Source organism: Pelodiscus sinensis, chromosome 2 (genome assembly GCF_052426305.1).
Source record: "Pelodiscus sinensis isolate ZL-2025 chromosome 2, ASM5242630v1, whole genome shotgun sequence".
Classification (NCBI taxonomy): Eukaryota; Metazoa; Chordata; order Testudines; family Trionychidae; genus Pelodiscus; species Pelodiscus sinensis.
This window is the reverse complement of record NC_143053.1, coordinates 160,614,281-160,635,511: the sequence shown is the minus strand read 5'-3', so window position 1 is coordinate 160,635,511 and position 21,231 is coordinate 160,614,281. Positions and strand designations below refer to the sequence as shown.

The 21,231-nt window shown below is 43.3% G+C and overlaps 2 protein-coding genes across 11 annotated transcripts in view; one reads left to right on the top strand and one right to left on the bottom strand.

Annotated features, from left to right (window-relative positions):
• The window catches only part of SUN3 (Sad1 and UNC84 domain containing 3), a 29,048-nt gene extending 19,931 nt beyond the window's left edge, over positions 1-9,117 (bottom strand). Inside the window, exons 1-4 of one of the 4 annotated variants that reach the window (XM_075921691.2) lie at positions 9,062-9,117; positions 7,217-7,354; positions 5,533-5,630; positions 1,927-2,014 (exon numbers count right to left, since the gene is read on the bottom strand). In XM_075921691.2, the coding sequence (XP_075777806.2) occupies positions 1,927-2,014; positions 5,533-5,630; positions 7,217-7,329 (299 nt within the window). In that variant the 5' untranslated portion in view covers positions 7,330-7,354; positions 9,062-9,117. Of the gene's footprint in view, positions 1-1,926; positions 2,015-5,532; positions 5,631-7,216; positions 7,375-7,490; positions 7,678-8,894; positions 9,041-9,061 lie in introns of those variants that run through there. The other 3 variants (XM_075921694.2, XM_075921692.2, XM_075921693.2) reach the window with 3 other exon arrangements.
• The window catches only part of C2H7orf57 (chromosome 2 C7orf57 homolog), a 40,895-nt gene continuing 27,036 nt past the window's right edge, over positions 7,373-21,231 (top strand). Inside the window, exons 1-6 of one of the 7 annotated variants that reach the window (XM_075921697.2) lie at positions 7,373-7,391; positions 9,805-9,868; positions 12,291-12,488; positions 13,998-14,106; positions 14,264-14,423; positions 21,053-21,097. In XM_075921697.2, the coding sequence (XP_075777812.2) occupies positions 9,814-9,868; positions 12,291-12,488; positions 13,998-14,106; positions 14,264-14,423; positions 21,053-21,097 (567 nt within the window). In that variant the 5' untranslated portion in view covers positions 7,373-7,391; positions 9,805-9,813. Of the gene's footprint in view, positions 7,392-9,092; positions 9,277-9,413; positions 9,512-9,549; positions 9,869-12,290; positions 12,489-13,997; positions 14,107-14,263; positions 14,424-21,052; positions 21,098-21,231 lie in introns of those variants that run through there. The other 6 variants (XM_075921695.2, XM_075921696.2, XM_006136345.5 and 3 more) reach the window with 6 other exon arrangements.

Genomic DNA, 21,231 nt, shown 5'->3' with positions numbered 1-21,231 from the left:
CAGAGTTAGTTCGAACTAACTTAGTTCGAATTAGTTAATTCGAACTAAGCTAGTTCGAACTAACGCGTCTAGAACTAAAAACTAGTTCGAATTAGCGTTTTGCTAATTCGAACTAGCATGTCCACATTGAGTGGACCCTGAACAGGGCTTAAGGATGGCCGGAAGCAGTGCCAGCAGGGCATCAGAGGAGGACTTAGAGCGTGGAGATGCTGCCTCAGGCTAGCCGAGGGCTGCGCTTAAAGGGACCCGACCCCCACCCCGGACAGACAGTTCTCAGGGGTGCCCCGCTTGAAAACCAGTCCTGGCTTGGAGTGCCCGGAGTGCCCACACTGGGCACATCACAGCACTCGGCCATCAGACCGGCTGCACTTGCCGCAGGCTGCCATCTGGGGAGAGGGGGCAATTGGGGGGCTGCAGGAGAGCTTCCACCCCCAGAAGCCCGCAGAGCCAGCCCAGTCCTCCCCATCGGGGGCTCGTGCCCCATTCCTCCCTCACCTCCTTCCACTTACCCTTCCCTAGCCCCCCTTCCTGATGTACAAAATAAAGATAACGTTTCTTCCAACATTGACTCTGTCTTTATTGAACAAAACTGGGGGAGACTGGGAAAAGGAGGTGGGAGGGGGAAGAGAAAGGCTGGGAGAGGGGAGGGCAACTAACATGATCAGGGGTTGGGAACAGGTCCCATATGAAGAGAGGCTAAAGAGACTGGGACTTTTCAGCTTACAGAAGAGGAGACGGAGGGGGGATATGATAGAGGTCTATAAAAGCAAGAGTGGTGTGGAGAGGGTGCATAAAGAAAAGTTCTCCATTAGTTCCCATAATAGAAGGACTAGAGGACACCAAAGGAAAGGAATGGGTATCAGGCTTGAAACTAGTAAGAGAAAGTTGTTCTTCTTGACAAAGCAAATAGTTAACCTGTGGAACTCCTTGCTGCAGGAGGCTGTGAAGGCTACAACTAGAACAGAGTTTAAAGGGAAGTGAGATTAAGTCATGGAGATTGGGTCCATGGAGTAGTCTTAGCCAGGGGGTAGGAGTGGTGTCCCTGCCCAAAGTTTGTGGAAGACTGGAGAGGGATGGCACGAGACAAATGGCTTGGTCACTGTCTTCGGTCCATCCCCTCCAGGGTCCCTAGGGTTGGCTGCTGTCGGCAGATAGGCTACTGGGCTAGATGGACCTTTGGTCTGACCCAGTATGGCCATTGTAAGCTCAGGGCTCAGGGTCGGGGGTCTCAGTGGACCCCCTTGATTTTCACGCACACCTGCTCCTGGGTGGCCAGGCTGGCAGCTCTCCTGCCCTAGACGGCCACTTTCCTGTGCCTAGTGCGGAGATCGTGGACGAGGTCCACGATGTCCGCACTAGCCCAGGAAGGTGCCCGCCTCTTGCGGTCCAGGGCAAGCTCCCGGGAGCCGCCAGCCTGGTCCCGGGAAGAGGGGGTGGGCTGGGGGACATCGGGTGGCTGGCTCTGTGCCGTGCCAGGTGCAGGGTCTGCTGGCTGGGTGCTGGCAGGCTTGCACCTGGCACGGGCACCGTAGCCATCCCGTGCCCCTTTAAGGGGTCCGGGGCCGGGAGGGGGGCAATAGAGTTTCCCTGGTGTTGGCCAGAGTGGCCACCAGGGAAACCTGGGGAGGGCTAGCCTCCCACTAGTTCGAATTAAGGGGCTACACACCCCTTAATTCGAACTAGTAAGTTCGAACTAGGCTTAATCCTCGTAAAATGAGGTTTTCCTAGTTCGAACTAAGCGCTCTGCTAGTTCGATTTAAATTCGAATTAGCGGAGCGCTAGTGTAGCGCCTATGAATGTTAGTTCGAACTAACGTCCGTTAGTTCGAACTAACATTGTAGTGTAGACATACCCAGACTGTTTCTCCTGACCACTTGCATTTATCTATTTCCTACCCATCCTTGAGAAAAAGATTGCAGTCTTTACCTTGTGAAAGTGCTGCAGATTTTCATCACAAAGTGCCACAGAACGGTTATGCATAGTGCTAGCAAGTGGAATACAAGCCAGATACCTTCTGGAAAACATGCAACAAACATACAGCTAAATGAGCTCAGATATAGTTAAAAGTGCAGTTCTACACTCAAAATCACTACAAAATAGACATATTGGGGGTTTTGTTTGTTCCTCAGGCTATGCCTTCACTGCCAAAAAGGTGTATTCTTAACTTGGGTTAGCAGAGCAGTGAAAACACAGCAACTAATCTTTTAATTTGGATTAGCATCTTGATTTAAAGCATATGGAAAGGCTGAGGTTAACCTTGAGCTGCTAACCTGTATCTGAGTTCCTGTATCTTCACTGCTCTTTTAACCTAAGTTAAAAACACACTTTCTTCCCCAATAAAGACATGCCTTAAGACGTTCTAGATCACATTTTCTCAGTTTCTCATGAAATGAAGAGATATTGCTGCTTTTCATATCACCACCTCTGCACAAAATCTAGATGGTTTATTTCTGGCTATATCCTCACCACCACCATTTTATCTTCATTACAAAAGTTAACTCTAATTGGTACATTCGAGCTATTCCACTTGAACTAACTAAAGTCAGTGAACCTTAACTGTAAATCCATTGTGGAGCCTGTATTGTGATCACTGTTTGTTTCTACCACACTAAAGGAAGTTCTTAAAATTCATAGTGAATGAGATAAGGGTTGCTGTGAAGCTCTAGCTTTAATCTCTCCTAAAATTATATATACATGATTGCCATAGACTCTGTCAGATAAGTACATAATGGAATAAGATGTTTCCTGTACATTAATGGGTGTAGAAAAAATACATTGTATTACACAGAATTATTTGTGAGGTAGCATATGATCATGTAATTAAAGTCTGCACCATAATGCATAGATGTAAAGGAGCAGAATTAATATAGTACACTGTAACGGGGCTAGGACCTAAGACCAACAGGGTCATAGAAAATTACTCCAGATGGCTAGAGTGGCTGGGAGGAAACCAGCCAATCAGGGGTCAGGAGGGACTATATCAGAAGCTGCAGGACTAGGGGCAGCTCAGTTGCAGCCCAGGCCTAGAAGGGAGATCAGGGCTGTCTGAACAAACCAAGAACAGTTTAGAGCAGGGAACTGTTATCTCCAGGAGGAGGAGCACCACTCTCATATTAGGGATGCGTCTAGACTGGCAAGTTTTTCCGCAAAAGCACTTGCTTTTGCAGAAAAACTTGCCAGCTGTCTACACTGGCCACTTGAATTTGCGCAAGGACACTGATGATCTAATGTAAGATTGTCAGTGTTCTTGCGCAAATACTATGATGCTCCCGCTCAGGGATAAGCCCTCTTGCACAAATGCAAAAGGTAAAAACTGTTTTGACAGGTAAAAACTGTTTTGCGCAAAAAAGCCCTGACGGCGAAAATGACGATCAGGGCTTTCTTGCGCAAAACTGCGTCTAGATTGGCACGGATGCTTTTCCGCAAAAAGTGCTTTTGCGCAAAAGCATCCGTGCCAATATAGATGCTCTTTTACGCAAATGCTTTTAACGGAAAAACTTTTCCGTTAAAAGCATTTACGGAAAATCATGCCAGTCTAGATGCAGTCTAGATGCCAGTCTAGATGCAGTTGTGAAACAGACTAAGAGACTGGTCTGGACACTCTACAGAGGGTACCGGGATGGGTGCCGATAGAGGTATATCCCAAAAGAGGTTTGTGATTGCACAAAGAGTGTGATTCAGCTGGAGGGTGGAATAGCCACAAGGCTTTAAGATGGACACAGTGCAGGAACCCACACTTGGCCAAATGGAAGCACTTGCATGAGGTGAGTGCTGACACTGTAACTCTCATATACCCTCAACACAAACTCCCTCTGACTTTTGATTGCTCAGCCAAGCAACCATAACATAGTCCTAACTACTTCTGTTTTTAATGTAATTTCTCTCACCTTGGCTGTGCCTATCAACAATACTTCTCTAGATCAGGGGTGGGCAATAATTTTGGAAGGGGAGGGTCACTTCACAAATTTCAGAGGTGGTCATGAGCCAACCTGGAAGGGGCATGCCTCAGGCAGCAGGGGTGGGGTTGAGAACTATCCTGCTGGGTTCGGTGACCTTATTTTCTGAACCAGCTGCAGCTAGTAAGAATGGTTTAATTTAAATTATGAAACAGATTAAGCATTTTAACTTTCTCATGTTTATCAAACTTCATTTTAAATAAAGTAAAATATTATGTCCAACACAAAAGGTTTCAATGTTGTCTTTGTCAGCGTTAGGGAACCTTTTTTGGGTCGGGGTCACTGATTTACAAAAAATCAGTTGGGGACTACACAAGTGAGAAACAAAAAGACTCCTCCAAAACCCCCCAACGCTCACTGATGTGGCCCCAACTAAGATACCTCACTCCTCTGGGGTCCCAGCCTCATGGGGTAAGGGAAACGGATATGGGGGAACTAAGGTTCCCATAGACCAGATTTACTTTTCTGTGGTTCTGGAGTTAGTGGATTTTATGGACCACATTAGGCTCTGAGGTAGGGACAAAAATGAGGGGTACAGTGCATGAGACAGGGCTGCTAGCAAGTAGAATAGAGATGGGGTGAGAATCTGGGAGGGAGCTGGGGTACAGAAGCAGGCTGGGAGTAGGGTGTCTGGCAAGATGGAGGGAGCAGAAACAAGGGGGGGGCACAGTGTGTAGCCAGGAGAGAGGGTGCAAGAACAAGGGATAATGTCGGAGTAAGCTGGGGGTGCTGGGTCTTGGGGGAAAGGGAAGTGAATGGTTGGGGGGGGTCTGGGCGTAAGGGAGAACCTTATCTCGCTTCTTGCCCCCTTGCAGCAACGGCTGTAGCCACGCTGTCCTAGCCGCCCCGGAAGAAGGTCCTGCTGCTGCTGTGGCCACATAGTCCAGGGCTGGCACGGGAGGTGCAGCTGCCACAGCCATGCAGCCATGGGTCAGCACTGGAGGCAACACTGCCATGACTACGTGGCTGGCCCTGGAGGCCGGAGATGCTGCTGCTGTGCGATACGGAGCCAACCCCAGAGGCACTGCTACCACGGCCACAGACTGGCCCTAGAGGCACCAGAGCCAGTCCTGGAGGTGCCACTGCTATGGCCACGTGCCCTGGGCTGGCCCTGGACTACATGGCTGTGGCAGCAGAACTTCCAGTCCCCAGGGCCGGCCCTGGAGTGCATGGCAGAGACACCACTGAGGAGCCTCAGCCCCAGTGCTGCCCCCTCCCACTGCAGCCTAAACTGCTGCAGGAGGAGGGAGCGTTCTCCAATGGCTGCGCAGGGGGAAGAGAGGCAGGGTTAAGCTCCTTCCCCCATGGTATGCATGCCACAGATTGGGCATGCCCATTTGGAGCAGGGCCTGGAATTGCCTCATAGGCCAGATCAAAGCCCTAAGCAGCTTAGATCTGGCCCGCTGAGAGGCTTTTGCCCACCCTTGCTCTAGATGAACAGACAATCCAAAATGTAAAAGCACATACAACAGAATAACTTACAAAACAGAACTGTTGTATATGGTGCAATATATACTGTTAGTGCACAAGATATAGCAATCTGTAAAACTAGACAGTTTACATCAGTTTCACTTACTTTTGGGTGAGTATTGAAGCTGCCTATCTTCCTGCCTGATACTAATAGGGATCTGTCTTTCAGTATTACTGGGTGAGAGTCCTTGTCTTTGAGAGAGCCTAGAAAATAGAAAAGGGCTTTAAAATCAAAGAGTGGTGCAAGTGGTCTTGCAGGTGTGGGGAAAAAAAAGCAGAGGCTACGTTTTCAAAAACAACTTCTAGTACTAAGGTACAAGTATTTGCACCTACCATTTCACCCATTTAGAAGCCTAGCTACCCATATCTGAATGAGCCTATAACACTGAAAGCAGCTAAATAGTAATCTAAATGGGTACAAATAACTGTACATGTAAACACTGCCAGACAACATTTTAAGCTTCGGTTTAATTATTTCACACAGCGGGGGCAGAGTTCTTTACCCTGTATTCTCTACCTTAACGACCCAACAGACCATTCAACTACTGTAATTGGATTCTGGCTCTGGAATTTGAACAATGAATAAAAATAAAGAAACATTCTTGTGTTTTAAATCTTTTTTAAAGATTTTATACTAAGAAAACATTAAAGTCATTTAGTTAATATTTAAAAGCCAGGAAATGCCAGCACTCTTTTTCAAGATCATTTATGAATATGACTGAACAGCATAGGTCCTACTGAAGATCCCTGGGGGAAACAACTATTTTTATCACTCTTCTCTAAAAACTGACTATTTATCCTTGCCCCAGCAGAAAGAGTGTTCTAGGCAGATAGATCAACATGTAGAAAGGAAAAGAGTTGGGAGTGAGAAAAGAATGGGAAGAGAACAGTAAATGGTGTGGCTTGGACAGACTGGAGGGTGGGAGTGCTGGATGGTAGCTGAGAATAGGGGGAAAGTTTGCATGACCTTTCAGGACAGAATAAGTTATTTATAATAAATATGACGGGAGTTAAGAGAGAGCCAGTGAAGGGATTAAAGAAGGGTCTCACATAGTCAAAGATGGTAGTGAAGCAAATTATTTGGATAGATGAAAAGTGATTACTTTGCCTATATTACATACAGTAAAAGATTTCAAGACAGTTTTGCTTTCTTGTGCTTGTATTTTCACACTCAAATTCACAATTTGGCCAGATAGAAATCCTTTTGCAATGGCAATATTTGCATATAAATCACATAAGACAAGAGTATTTGTGTCACATACATAATACAGTCCATTATTTCATTAAAAGTAACTTGATGAAGAATCAACCTGATTTCTGCAAAAAAGGATCATTTTGCAATAACAGAAGCAAAGCACACTGCTGAGAGGAAGAAGACCAATCATTCAAACCAGAATGTAGATAAATGACAGTATAAATAAGTTACTCAGTAACTTAGATGTTATTAAATAATTAATCTACAGGCTTCAAAACAGAATGGCTTTATCTGTAAATCATTAGTTTATATAACTGAGCAGTAGATATGTTTATTAGTTGATATATCATATTAGAAAACTGCCAACTCCCTTGCTCATCTGAAGCAAAATCAAATCCTATTTAGATTCCAGAATCAATTGAAATCAATGCAATGATTACCACTGACTTCACTTGATTGGCCCTTAGACTATGCCATTGTTTTATTGTAAATATATTTGGGAGCTTAATAACATTACAAGATTTTATAATTATTTGTATAATTTGTATATATATGACAAAAGTTAACAAATTGAATATGTTAAAAGTATTCATACCAATTTAAATCTTGGCTTTTATTTTCTGTGTCTGAGCTGTCACTGTTGGTGCCATGGCTTGTTTCATCCCGTGGTAGATAAGTGCTACCTGAAGACTTTGGAATTCTGTACATGTTTTTATTTGGTTTGCATTTACCACTGAAATAATAGAATCATGAAAATGTGGTGAAATAAGGTATGTTTATTACCCATAATTTTAATAATTTAAAATAAAGTAAACTCTAGTAATTTTAAGTCTTCTTTGATAGGAAAACTGTCTTTGTACTGTACTTGCCTTGAGGATAGACAATGAATAACATCATGGTAAGAGGAGGCAACCTGGAATTTCTGAACTACTGAGTGCTGCCAAATATGTCACAGGCTGCTCTTGGTGATATCATAATAAACAAGTCAAGCATAAGGTTCCTGAGGTCAGCCAGACAAGATGGGACATGTGCTCAACATTTTAAGTCTCAATGAGTGAAGAAATGTTATGCAGTCAAATCCTTCAAGGTTGTCTCTTGTGAAATGCTGAACTCCTTTTATTCCCACTGAAGTTTAACTTTTAGGACCAGAAGAAACTATTTTGATCATCTGACCTACATAAATCAGAGTACTTCTCTCTATTCATTAATGAGCACTGAAGGCAGGAGCTCTCACACTGAGGACTGTACATTTCTTATTAGTCACTCGTCTGTCTCCATTACAGGTTCAATCTCCCTGGTCCACCATTTTCAGAACCACCAGGAAATTTGCTAGATGAGGAGAGGTCAATGCTGGCCCCTCCATCTCCCAGCAGTAAGGCCCCAGGACTCTGCTTCTAGTGCTGGGACTCTGTCCAGTCACCAGGGCTCTGGCCTTCCCTAGGCCTTCACCCAGATACTTCACTGCAAATAAGAGTTTGCATGTCTGTAAAACGAGAAAGTAATTTGGCTGCCCTCCTCTTGTAGTTGCTGCTATGTAGGAAGAGAAGAAACACGTGCCACCTTCAGGGGCGGCCGGTTCATATAGGCGAACTAGGAGGTCGCCTAGAGTGCCGAGTTAAATGAGGAGACAAATGATGGCGCAATATCATTGAGGGATTTGGAAGTGGGGGCGCCAATTGCATGATTCGCCTAGGGCGCCAGTTGCTAGCAGCTAGTCTAGGGCCGCCCCTGGCCACCTTTAGAGACCGGTACATTCATCAGAAAAGTCAAGTTATTTCCTTTCACTACATTTCTATGTAGGCAGTTCCTACTGTTGCCACAGGGGTGATGTAAAATCACACACACAAAAAAGGAAGATGATTTGGGCTATCCCAGATGCAGTGGGAAGAGCTGGAGCACACCCTCCCACCCCAAAATGTGAAAGCTCCTGAGTCTGGGTGCTTACTCAAGTTATGCCTGCCAGTTTTGAGTGCTGGGCTGCACCTGTTGTGCTATGAAGTGGAGTGGCATTTTGCACCAACAAGAGGGAAAGGGAGGCCCTGCCTTGCTCTTTTGCTCGATCCCGCTCTAAATTGGTAATGCGGACCTGTGATGCTATGCATTGGCCGAGGTGCAGGTACCAACATGCTCATCACTGCTAGTGCACCCTGAGGCACCGCACACAGTTCAGTGCATGCTGCAGACAGAGTGGCCACTGCAGCAAGTCTGGACACACCCGAGCGAGTTTGGATGGCGCCCAATCAAATCCCCCTAGCCCCCGACCCCTGCCTCACCCTGCATGGCTAGCTACCCCGCTGCTGGGCCAGGCTCTGCGGGCGCACCCCGGGGATACTGCCCCGCCCAGGCTCTGGCCCCACCCGCCAGCGCACACAGGCACGTGCTCCGGACACTTCACGCAGCCCAGCGGAGCTGAGCCCTGCCGCAAGGGCCTGTCACTCACCCTCCTCCCCTTCGCGCGCGCGGCGTCCCGCCCTTCCCGCTGGCCCCCCCCCCGGAGTCCCGCCCTCGCCACGCGCGGCCCTGAACGAGTCCCCGTTGCCATGGGGACGGGGCTTGTTGTGGTTGCTGCTGAAGGCGGCGTGGTGCTGGGCCGGTTCCTGCCAGCGCGCGCGTGAGCCGGGTTCGAGAGGGTCCTGCCCCCCCCCCTCCCCACCGGTACGGGACTCCGAAAGCGGGGGGAGGGGGGCGAGGAGAGGCGTGTCTGTCGGGGGAGTGTCTGTCTGTCGGGATGGGGGGGGGGTGTCTGTGCCTGTGTAGCAGGGTGTGGGGGGGGGGGAGTCGAGCCCTTTCCCTTCTGCATCCCATCCCGCCATGCCCGGGTGCTGCTCTAGTTCAGGGGGTCTCTGCCTCGTGCTGCTCATGGCAGGCTGCAGGACACCAGGAGCCTAAGGTGCTGGGGGGGGGGGGGGAGCAGAGGGTAATGCACCATCTCATTAAACAAGGGCACTTGGAGGGGCTGTAACCCCTGAAAGAGCACAACAGCCCAGGAATTGCATCAATAGAGAAAGAAAGGCTGAACCTGGAACAGAGTTTGTTTATTTCACTTTATTGGAGGTGGACAGATTTAATTGGTATAAAGCCACTCATTGAAATGATATTCCACAGCTGCTATTTGATTATTTTTTAACTTTAGCCCTACCCCAATTTTCAGTCTTTCCCTTTTTGGGCCCTTCCCTCATGTAGGCTTGAGGAATGAGGAATATGAGCAAGGAGCCCTCTGGACCCTCCAGCCGATACGCATCTTGTGGCAAGTATACTGTTTGTTCTCCTTATGTTAATGTACATTTCTGACATGTCTTGGGCATGCAAAATGAAAAGAACCCTTTGCTTACTGAGAGACTTCACATATACTACCTACCACATCAGCATTTTATGCTGTGGGGAAGTGCATCCCTCAATATAATAATCCTAGATATTTTTGGTGTGGAATTTTCTTTGGGTTCTTTCTAGCCTGATCATACAAGGCATTCCAAACAGGAGTGTGACATGCTCTTCAATCTCACCAATGTGAGGAAACCATCATTTCCCATTTTGGCCTTCTGTTTTCCCTTTTTTTTTTTTTTTTTTTTTTTTAAAGAAAATATCCTCCTCTTTTCAAGGCAAAAGTTAATTGTACACTGTAATCCAGCTAGTTAGATGACTTTGCCAAATGACTTTATTTGCCCCTATCATTATATCTAGGACATGCCTGAGTACTGGCCTAAAATCTCACGGTTGTTCTCAAACCTAAGTTTTGCATACAGTATTGCCCAGCCACAGCCACCACTTTTCATGAAAATTAGCTCTATTTAGATTGAAAAGCCCTTTCTCCCTTATAAATAACATTGTGAAAGAAGGAAGTGAACCTGCTTCGATGAAGTTAACTACATTTTTAATGGAGTGTTTGTGCGGAATTTGTAGTGATGGAATGATATTTCTTGTTTAAATCAGTTGTTTGGGTTTTCTTAGATCTAGTTTATTAGAAGAGTTTTAAGGATTAATAGGAGATTACAGGCTACTTTACAGAGTTGTCCCCTCCAGTATGTCTTTTTGAAATGCTTCATATAGATTTGAGCATGATTTTTGTTTGCTGCTCCTGACTTAGCCCTTTACTTTTTCTATACTAACAGTTATTTTGATGCTCTCTAAATCAGGTTTCCTCAATGCAGCATGAGATAAAACCAGCTTTCACAGTCTGATTTATAAAATCAGAACATAGGGTAGCCTTTCAGTTAGATCATTGGTCGCTTTTTACAGGAGGTTTCCAGAAGATCTCAGACTATTTCTGCTGCCACTACAGTGTAAGCCATTGACTTTTTCCATGATAAGCTACAGGTTGGACCTCCAAAAACCGGGATGCCCTTGTGCCGGACCACAGGTGTTCCTGGACCAGGGATTTCAGGCTGGGAGCTCCAGTGGCAAGAGCCTGGTGGCGCTGGGACTTGGACCTAGGGTTGCCAGGTGTCTGGTTTTGAACCGGGCAGTACAGTATTTGAGCTTTCTGTTCGGGAAACAAATTGAAAAAAAAAATAAATGTCTGGTATTTTCTAAGTAAGATGTAATGTAGACTGTGATGTAATGTCAAGTGTGTCCAGTATTTTTGTTGAAACCATCTGGCAACCTTACTTGGACCAGGGCCAGAGCCTCTGTAGCAGAGCTGGGGTCGAGCAGTCCCTGTAGCAGGGCCAGGGATTCGGCAGATGCAGCAGTCCCAGTAGTGGGGCTGTGGCAGCCTGGTGGGGGAGTGGCTAGGGTTGTCCATGGGGACGGAAAGTGGGCTAAGGGGCGATAATAGGGGACCTCCCTTGGTCCAGCAAATTCCCTCGTTCAGAACTGATCAGGTCCCCAGGTTGCCGGACCAGAGAGGACCAACCTGTAGTTTTAAAAGAGTTTTTAGCTGTGAAAAATCTCAGTTGGCGTAAGTACAAAGGAGATTGTACATTTGAATATGATAGGTTTCTGAGTGGCAGGTACCCAGCAAGTTAACTTGGATGAAAAGATTCCTGATAATGAATAGGTAGATGAAACATTACATTCCAGGGGAATTAATTAGTAAGTTTGGAGAAAAAAACCCCCAACAATCTAATGTTTGTTGCCCCATCACTTTGTTTTTAATGTCTGTTTACATACTTCTTCCATTGTCATTACATGGAATATATTAACTGAATTCAATGGAATATCTGTTTAAAGAGACCTTTTAACTTAAAAACCACAGTTCTTTTTTAAATTGTTTTACCTATGCACTGTTAATAACACCGAAGAGTGTTATAATTTAAGCGGAGTATATAAAAATCTTTTCTATTTTCCTGTATGTTTACTTTGTGCTTTGACAGCACAATTGTGTGTATTCGGGTTAGCCATTTTTCCTTTATAGTCAACTGTCCATCTGTTTGTATGGGTCTTTTCTACAGTAATGGGAGGGAAGAATATTTGGGGGGGAAAAAACAAAGGGAAATTTGATTGCAAAACTACAGGTATAAAATTTGTTAGTTAGATTCAAGGGAAGGTGTAGTACATCAAATATTTATTATTCTGTCCTTAATGCATATTTAATATCTTTTACATCCTTAATAAAATTTAGTATGTTATTCTGTAGTTTAATGTGGACTTTGATTGTTACATCTTCTCTTTGACACAGTAATGTTGTCAGTAAACAAAAAATCTAAATATTTTCTTCTAAATGATTATAGAATGGTACTACCATGTTCCACTAAAACGACCAGAGAAGTCAGTGAAATCGGAAATCCCAATCCCTCCACCATCCCAGATCCCAGGCCTAAGCAACGTTGGAGAACATTACAATGAAATTACATTTGGGGGCCGCAGGAAATGGATTAGGGACACTGATTCAGAATATGTAAAGCTGGCAAAGCAAGGAGGCCAACCTGGTAAACCTCAGTTCATTTTAGCATTGGTGGTTTGGGGAGTTTAAGCATTTGTCAAATATAACTGTAGATTATTCTAGAAATTTTAAAAGTGACACATTTGGAGGAAAACGATAGAAAGGGAAATGTTGTATGTTGTTGAAATATGCTGACATCAAAAAACGATGCAGTAACTTTTATTAGTAAATTTGTTAGTCACATTTGCAATAACCCCAATATGCCATTGTCTGAATTTTAACTATTTTCTGCTTCAGCTTGTAACCTTTCTTCTCTGCCTTTCATGGCTAAAATCATTTGATTAGCTCTTAAAGTAAATTCCATCTGGTCCAGAATGGGTTTTTTAATTCTTATTAAATTGAATGTAGGACTTTAAGTCCTTATGATAAAACCTAGTTAAGTTAATGCTGATACATTTTAACAATAGTTTAAATTATTTAGCTGCATTACATGGGGATCAGAACAATTTATTTTGTGTTTAATACAGAAAGTATCTGTATCCAGCCCGCCCAATACTTTGATCCTGTCCATGGACTGCCTCTGGCTGCTTTCTGTTTATATCCTGCTGCCTGTGTCACCGAATTTCTAGGTGGTAGCTCAGGCAGCAGGATCTTATTCAAATGGCTCAAAGGTCCTGATTGTGGTGCTACCCCAGCAGGGGCCAGAGCTATAAGCCCTTTAAACAGCCTCAGCAACCCCAGGTGGCTGCCAGGCAATGTGGTAGCAGCAAGGCCAGGAGCCCTTTGCTGTGTTTTTAGTTCAAAGCCTCACACCCAACTCGAGAGGGGGCGGAGAGGAGGCTAGTTCCCATGACCAGCCCCTTCTGTCCCATGCCCCGCTCCTTCTGGGAGTGGAGCCAGCCCATGACCACATACCAAAATTCATTAAGTGGCCGCCCTGCGAAAAGTATTATCCACCCCTGACCTACTGAGCTTTGAAAGGTTTATTATAATATAGGTTTATCGTGAAAATTAAGGCAGGAAATGGTGTACTCTCAAAAGGAAATTGTCATGAATTTGAAAAGGTCTATAAGGGTTTTATTAAAATGACTTCAGTTTTTGCAAGTAAGTAGTGTTTATTAGTATACATACATTTTGTTTTCAGTTAAATGAAGATGTGAAAAATTTGAACAGATATAAATTTTCCACAGTTTTAATGATTCCCAGTCTGTAAAATGAGAAATCTACCCATGTTATCAGGCACTGTATTCTATAATTGCATGTCAAAATATGAAATATCTGATACAATTGAAATACAGCATTAGAAATAATGTCGAAAAATGAAATGGCCATTCCTTCTAAACTTCTGACACTTACTTACCTTGTGGATAATCACTGCTGGTGATTATTCTTTTAGGATTAAAAAGTAGTGAAACTTCTGATTGTCCAGTTAAATCTCAGTAAAGGCTACAAAAATAAATATATATATTAAGTAAAAGATAACAGCAGTATGAAAATATTCATTTATAACCATGCAGAATACTACAGCATTAATATATCTCTTTTTTAACTTAAGATTTGTTGAAACATTTTGCATCTAGTTCAAGAAAAACATCCCCAGTAGCATATGCTGCACCTGACTGGTATATGCACCACAGTCAACCTCTAACAGCTGATGAATCTAAGTAAGTTTGCTGTGATTCCATGGAGTCTTTATAACATTTGATAACCTACTGTATTTTTCTTTTGTTAGTCTGTTAAACTTTATGTTTTGAATTAATACTTTTGCAACAGCATGGAATTAATTTACATAAAAAAACCCTGCTATACTTTGGTCTACAGAGCACATGTTTCCTCAGTGCCGGACTACATGGTTCATGAAGAATTTAAGCCTGACCACCTCAATGGTAACTATGAAACAAAAAGAGGGCCTTTTGATTTTGATATGAAAAGTATCTGGCAGAGGGATGCCGAGGACAAAGAGAACAAAGAGAAAAGAAAGGTATGATTTGAAGACTTTCTTCTTGGTGTAAAACTTTTGAAAAAAACTGTAAGTGGCAGTTATTGGAACAGTACATTTTTGTACTTAAGGTACAGAAGTGATTTAAAATACATAGTTCTGTTGCCAGGTGTCTGGTATGGGCCCCGACAGTATGGTATTTGCGGCTTCTGTCTGGTAAAAAAAGAAACCCAGATAAATGTAAAATGTCCGGTAATTTGTTTTTCTTGGACAGAAAGCCGCTTGGGACATTCTTCCCCTGCTGGGAGCGGGGGGAGGAGAGGGATTTAAAGGTGCAGTGATTCCTTTTTTTTTTCTTTCTCAACCAATTTTTCCAGTGCCACATTCGGTATTTTTTGTGAAAGTATCTGGCAACCCTATCTGTCATGAAGTGTTCTTATTGCAGTACAGTATACCAGGAATACATTTTCATACATTGTACATTTTGTCCCCAGCAGACCACAGGCACCGTCCCCAGCAGACCACAGGCAAAGGGACTGAAGCCGCAGCCGCGGCAGGGTCCCGCGCCTCTGAGACTTTGCTAGAGCAAAGCCTCAGAAGCGTGGCACCCCGCTGCCGCTGCGGCTCTGCTCCCGTGTCCCTGGTCTGCTGGGGGTGGGGGGGCGCAGCTAGTGTGCCCCCCCCAGCAGACCAGGCTTTTGTTTTGGACCCTGGGGCAGAGCAGCTGGGGCGCTGCCGATTGGTCCTGCAGCGCCGCTCTGGGCACTACTGGACCAACCCGGCAGCACCCCAGCTGCTCTGCCCCAGGTCCTGATTCAGCCGCTGCTGGTCAGTTTCAGCAGTGGCTGAATCAGGACGCCTGGGGCAGAGCAGCTGGGGTACTGCTGGGTTGGTCCAGTAGCGCCGAGGAGCGGTGCTACTGGAGCAACCCAGCAGCACCCCAGCTGCTCTGCCTCAGGCGTCCCCAAGTCAGCCGCTGCTGAAACTGACCAGCGCTGACTACAGGAAGCCCGAGGCAGAGTTGCTCTGCCCCAGGCTTCCTGGAATCAGCCGCTGATCAGTTTCAGCAGCAGCTGACTTGGGGAAGCTTGGGGTTCTTAAGTTGAATCTGTATGTAAGTCAGAACTGGCCTTCAGTTTCAGCAGCGGCTGAATCTGGATGCCAGTTCCGACTTACATACAGATTCAACTTAAGAACAAACCTACAGTCCCTATCTTGTACGTAACCCGGGGACTGCCTGTACACTGAAAAGTGTTGTTGTACCAGTTTTGGATACACATCCTCTATATATCCACAAAATAGATACAGCACAAGCATTAGTGCAGATTTTCACACATTATCCTTCTAGTTTAGATTGACCTTGATCTTGACCTTGCCGAAACTACCTCTGATTTCAGATAAGGCCTAATTTTTTACACGTTCTCTAGTTTTTGGTGCCTCAGTTTATTCATGCTTTGTTTTGGACACCTGGGATCTGATTTTCAAACCAATACTTTTGAACACCAACACTTCTCTTGAAATCAAAGGGAGTACTTCTGAAAATCAGGCTGTTGGCATTTCAAGTTGTAAACCTAAGTCATTTGTGTCAAAGTACTTTGACCTCTGCTGAAATTATTAATTAGAGAATCTGGGAATTGAGGCTCCTGTAAGAATGATTGTCCATACAAAGTAGGACAGGGAACATCTCGTAATTCCACATAAGCAACCAAACACTTTTCAGGTGATTACACTATAATTGAGATGATAATTTAGGGACCACCTGATTTATCCAGTCTGCAAGAAGACTTACATAACCAGTGCTTAAAATAGAAGCTTAGGGTTCCAAGGAAGCCTCCTGGTTAAATTCTAATGTGATGTAAGCAGGGGTGGAAGCATTTTCTTTTTTAAAAGAATGAAAATAGGAGGGTGTAAGGTAAAACAGGGTCCCCATCCTCCTGCTTATGACCCCATTATTGTCAGCACATGGGCCAAGTTTATTCCTGGGGCGAGCAGGCATAACAAATTAATTCCAATGGGAGTTTGGCCTGTTTGTACCAATGCCAGAATTTGGTCCGCAGCATGCCATGCCTGTAACTTATATTCATTTTGTAGCACTAATCTGAAATTGGAATACATCACTATGCTACTAGACCTTTTTTCTAATACGCTGAGAGCCAATCTGTATCTTACATCACCATTTTCACCACTGCTGAATTTGACCCAAACACACTAAATTCAAAAACTAACTCTCATAGGCTAAATGACTAAAAAATCTAAGATTACATCTCTGACTATTTAACTCTTTCTATTTTACGTTTTATTTGGTTTCTATCTGATTATCCTTCTCCTCGGGGCTCTTGGTTCATGCATCTGTCAGTCATCTTTCTCCTTCAGGATTTTTCTGCTAGATGAATTAGGCCCTAAAGAGGAAGGTGAGCACTTATCTATCTTCTATGACAAGGTAGAGGAAGAATGTGTTTCTGAGGGGTTACTCAGTCCAAACACTGTTTATATGATTAAGCAATTAACATAAGGTTGGGGAAATGGTTTGCCTTTACTGAAGAAAATGTCTTGACTACAGAAGATTCAAGAAGGATTTTTTTTGCTTGTTAGTGGACCTCTTCCAGTGGCAGTTGTAACATTTTTTCATTTAATCTGAAATATCATGGGATGCCCACTTTCATAGCAAGTTTTACCTCTTCGTCCTTTCATAAGGATTTCTGTCTTGTTATTACTTAAGAATGTCTTCCTACCAAATATTTTTTCCTTCCTACAGATTCTTCTAGTAAAAAAATGGAGAGGACATTATGGAATAATTTTTATTCTGGTTTCTTGGCAATGGAATCTATATAGTTGAACCTTTACAAGGGGATTCTTAATGCTGTTTAAACAGATTTCCAAGAAGTCTTCTGTTTCCTTATTTTTTGATACTGCTTTAGATAATGTGTACTGTAGTTCACTAGTAGAATTAGACCTAAGGCTTTGAATACAGAAACAGGACAATCTTTGATTTACAGATTTAAAAACAAAATACCATTTTGAGGTTCAGAATCAAAAGGCACAGTTCTTTAGGGTATGAAAGTTGTTTGCTGCAGTTATAGAAATAAACCCTTAAGGATATACTTAAGGAAATCCTTAGGGACAAGTAAAAAAACATGTCACTCTCGAGGGTTCCTTTTCAGCCCATTTTAAAAAACAAAGTTCCCTTCTGGGCTCTACTGCTGATTCTTCAATCTTCAACCTCTATATTTGAATGATTAGAAACTCTCTTATTCCTCATATTGAAAGAGTTTCAGTTGAACTGGGTTTCCAACAGTTGCCGTGCTCAGGAAGACAGGAGCCTGGGAGATCTTCTCTTTAACCTTCACCCACTGACTTGCATATTAAAGACAGTATTGTACAGTCAAGCTGCAAGTTTCTTGCTAAAATTTGTGTTCAAGTTCTATGTCAATTGTACAATTTGCATATTTTCCAAAGACACATTCTGTCAAGGTGATTCTTGGTATTGTTAAGATTTGTACCTTTGAAAGAGATAAAACTTAGTCCTTAGGCAAGATTTTAGCTTTCTCTTCACTGGTGTTATGCTCAACCATATGTGTCACTTGAACATCTGGAGGCATGTCATGTGAATGAATATGAATTGTCACAGTGAAAGAATATGAATGATCACTGGGTCCAGGATAAGTTTGTGAGAAAGACTCTGTAGCAGGAATGGCCAAACTTACTGATGCTCTGAGCTATATATTATAATCTTCAGATTCACAGCAGTATGGTATGTTGTGCCAAAAATTGAAAAGAGTGGCACACTAGTCTTTTTGAGTTGACAATACTTCATTCCTGGCACTTACTTCCAGAACTTGATTGTAGATAGTGTTTTTTGCATCATCTTTAGAACTTGATTTTCTTGGAGTGCCAGTAGTTCCATTTATACAGTACATTTTTCTGTAACCACAGTGTTGGGAATCAGATAGCTGTCATTGATTATATGAGCCATAAATGGGTTTAGAAGAAAGGCAAAACAGGATCCCAGCTTCTGAATGTCTTCAAATCTGGTCCACAGGCCTGATCCTTGGCATCCCCCCACTGGACTGGAGCCATGAGCACAGGTTTGCCTCTCTGCAGGGTGAAGCCCTGAGCTTCAGTGCCCGTCATATGTAGTGCTGGCTTTCCTTCCACCCCTCCCTCCGGGGGCGAAGTTCCAACCTTTGCAGTTGACCACTTAGAGCTGCATGCAGCTCATGAGCCGAGGTTTGGCCACACCTCTCTAGAACTTGTTCAGAAATGCATGAAGCCAAACTTTCTCACCCATTCCCAAATATTTCTGTTTCTTATTTTTAGTTAGCCAACTTTTATATCAACTTTCTTAACTAGTGATTGATTCTAAAGATTTATCGAGAGAGAGCCATCTATATAATTTTTAAAATTATACTTTCCCAGTAGGGATGTCAATGTGTAGGCAACTACACAATTAACTGATATGCCCAGATAGCAAGTGGGGAATAACAATTCGGAGGAGGTGGGAGCCAGTATATGTAGGGAGCCAGCTTTTAAGATGGATTCCTCCCGTGCCGCCTCTGCAGAGCCACCTGCCCCCCCTTTCTGCCTCCACAAGGGGCAGCAAGAAGGGGCAAGTAGAAGCCGGTGCTTAGGTGTAGCTGGCTTAAAAGCTGGTGCCCCCGAGCACTGGCTCAGCAGAACTACCAACTCTCTCCTCTCCCGCCAGATGCTGACTCCATGGGATGCCATCCTGTACATGGGGAGCTTGGTTCCCACCTGCCACCTGATTCAGAGGCAGCAGCATGAGATGGCAGGGGGCTGTGTGGGAGTGGGACCAGGAGCGCACTGGCTGCCAGCCCTGCCCCCGGGGACAATTGAATAGTAGTGTAACTGCTAAAATTTGATGCGGTTACAGGACTATTCAGTTAATTGCTATCTAACATCCCTGTTTCCCAGGTCATATTATAGACTTTGGACTTATTGTGGCAGCTGTAGTATTTGTGTGTGTAGGGTGGGGGGAAGATGTCCCTCAAGATTTTACTATTCAGGAGGGAGAAGCCTGTATATATTATATTTTTAGAGAAGAATAACTTATATACCTTACAATTTTTTTCTCTCAGAAAATTCTGTCACTCTTTTATTCAGAATTTACCTAATACCTCTTGAGGTGTCTTTAATTTTGTATGTTTTCTTTCATTTTTCTGTGAGGCTTTTTATCATATGTTAATTGCCTTGTTCTGGTTTACTGTTAGTAAGAGCTTCTCATCTTATGTTATCAGAACTAAGAGACCTACTTGGAGAGCAGCATTTGGACTTGCATAAAATTGATGCATAATCAGTTAGTGCCTGAAACACACTCTGCCCTTCTTCTATTGCCTTTAATGGTCAAAATCCTAAGAGCTAGCAGAGTTCTATCAATCTTAGTCTAAGAAGCTTACGACCCAAGATTGAGCATCCTTCAAGATGGTATTTTTGAAAAAGCAGAATTATAAAATATATATTTTTCCTGTCTCTGAGATAAGGACTTAAGGGTTTTAACATAACCAACCAGCATCTTTTACTGCACCAAAGAATGTTGGAAGTCAGTGAATGGAACACTGATATTAAATGTTCACAGTGACTTTTCCCTCTTAAAAGCTGAATAGTTAGCTTTGCTATACTGATGGTTTCCAGTGGTTATTAATGGTACCCTAAATTCAGCGCATTACCTTAGTCCAACATGAAAATAATAATAATAACATAGTGACGAGGCTGCCATCAGAGAAGCTGTAATGAAGGATCCAATTATACCTGGAACCTATGAACCATTTAGAAATAGTATGAGTATTACCTATTAATTGGAGGGAGCAGTCATAATATCCGTCAACATTTCAAGATGTTTGTCCACCACCTGCATCTTTTTAATTTTTAAATAATTTATGTTGTAAACTGAATTAAACCAACTGAATTTAATCCATGATGACCTCATATTGATTAGGCATGAGGACTGCTAGAGAAAACATGGAATTAAAGCTTAAAGGAAAAAGATACTGAACAGAGTATTAACAGCACTGTGGTGGTACTACAGTGTCTCCTAATAGTTTATTTAAAACATTATTAATTATTTTAATTAGAGTAGAATCCAAGGATCCTAGTCAAAATTGAGGTCATAATATTCTAGGTAGTGTGTAGACATACCGAAAGACAGACACTGTATCCCAAATAGCTTACAATCTATATGGGCAGCGTGGACAAATAGATGTACAAAGAGGTAAATTGACTTGCCCAGGATTATGCACCACATCAGTGACAGAGCTGAGCATTGAACTCAACCAAGCCTTCCACTTTTAGTATAGTTCCCTAGCCACTATATCATGCCACTTCATTGTTTTAAATCTTTGAAATTTGACATTTAGATATTGGTACTGATTTTTTAACATAATTATCCTGAAATGTAACTTTTGTCATCCTCCTTGTTGGCCATTATTTCATGTGATCATTGGTAGATTGCAAAGTAGGCAGGGGTATTTCAGTGGAACTCTTTTTTACCAAGGCAATGATAAAATGTTTCCAGGGCTGGTCTCTTCCCCCATTTTACCGGTGACAACCAGTAGGTCAAATTTTACAACATTTCTCGGTAAATTTTATTGCAATTTACATAAGGCAAGCATCATGTCTCTTGCAAAAGTTACAATATTCGCTAATTCTCCTATCAGGAAAACGCTGCACAAGTTGAGGTCCGTGTGGGCAACACAAAAGAGGTGTGTATATCACTAAAATAGGGGTGTGGTTTGATAGAAAATGTATTTGCCAAATGTACTAATCACTGTATAGTACTATCAAAGAGTAATATATTACCTTTCCAAAAATATTGTTCCCAGAAGCAGACTTAATT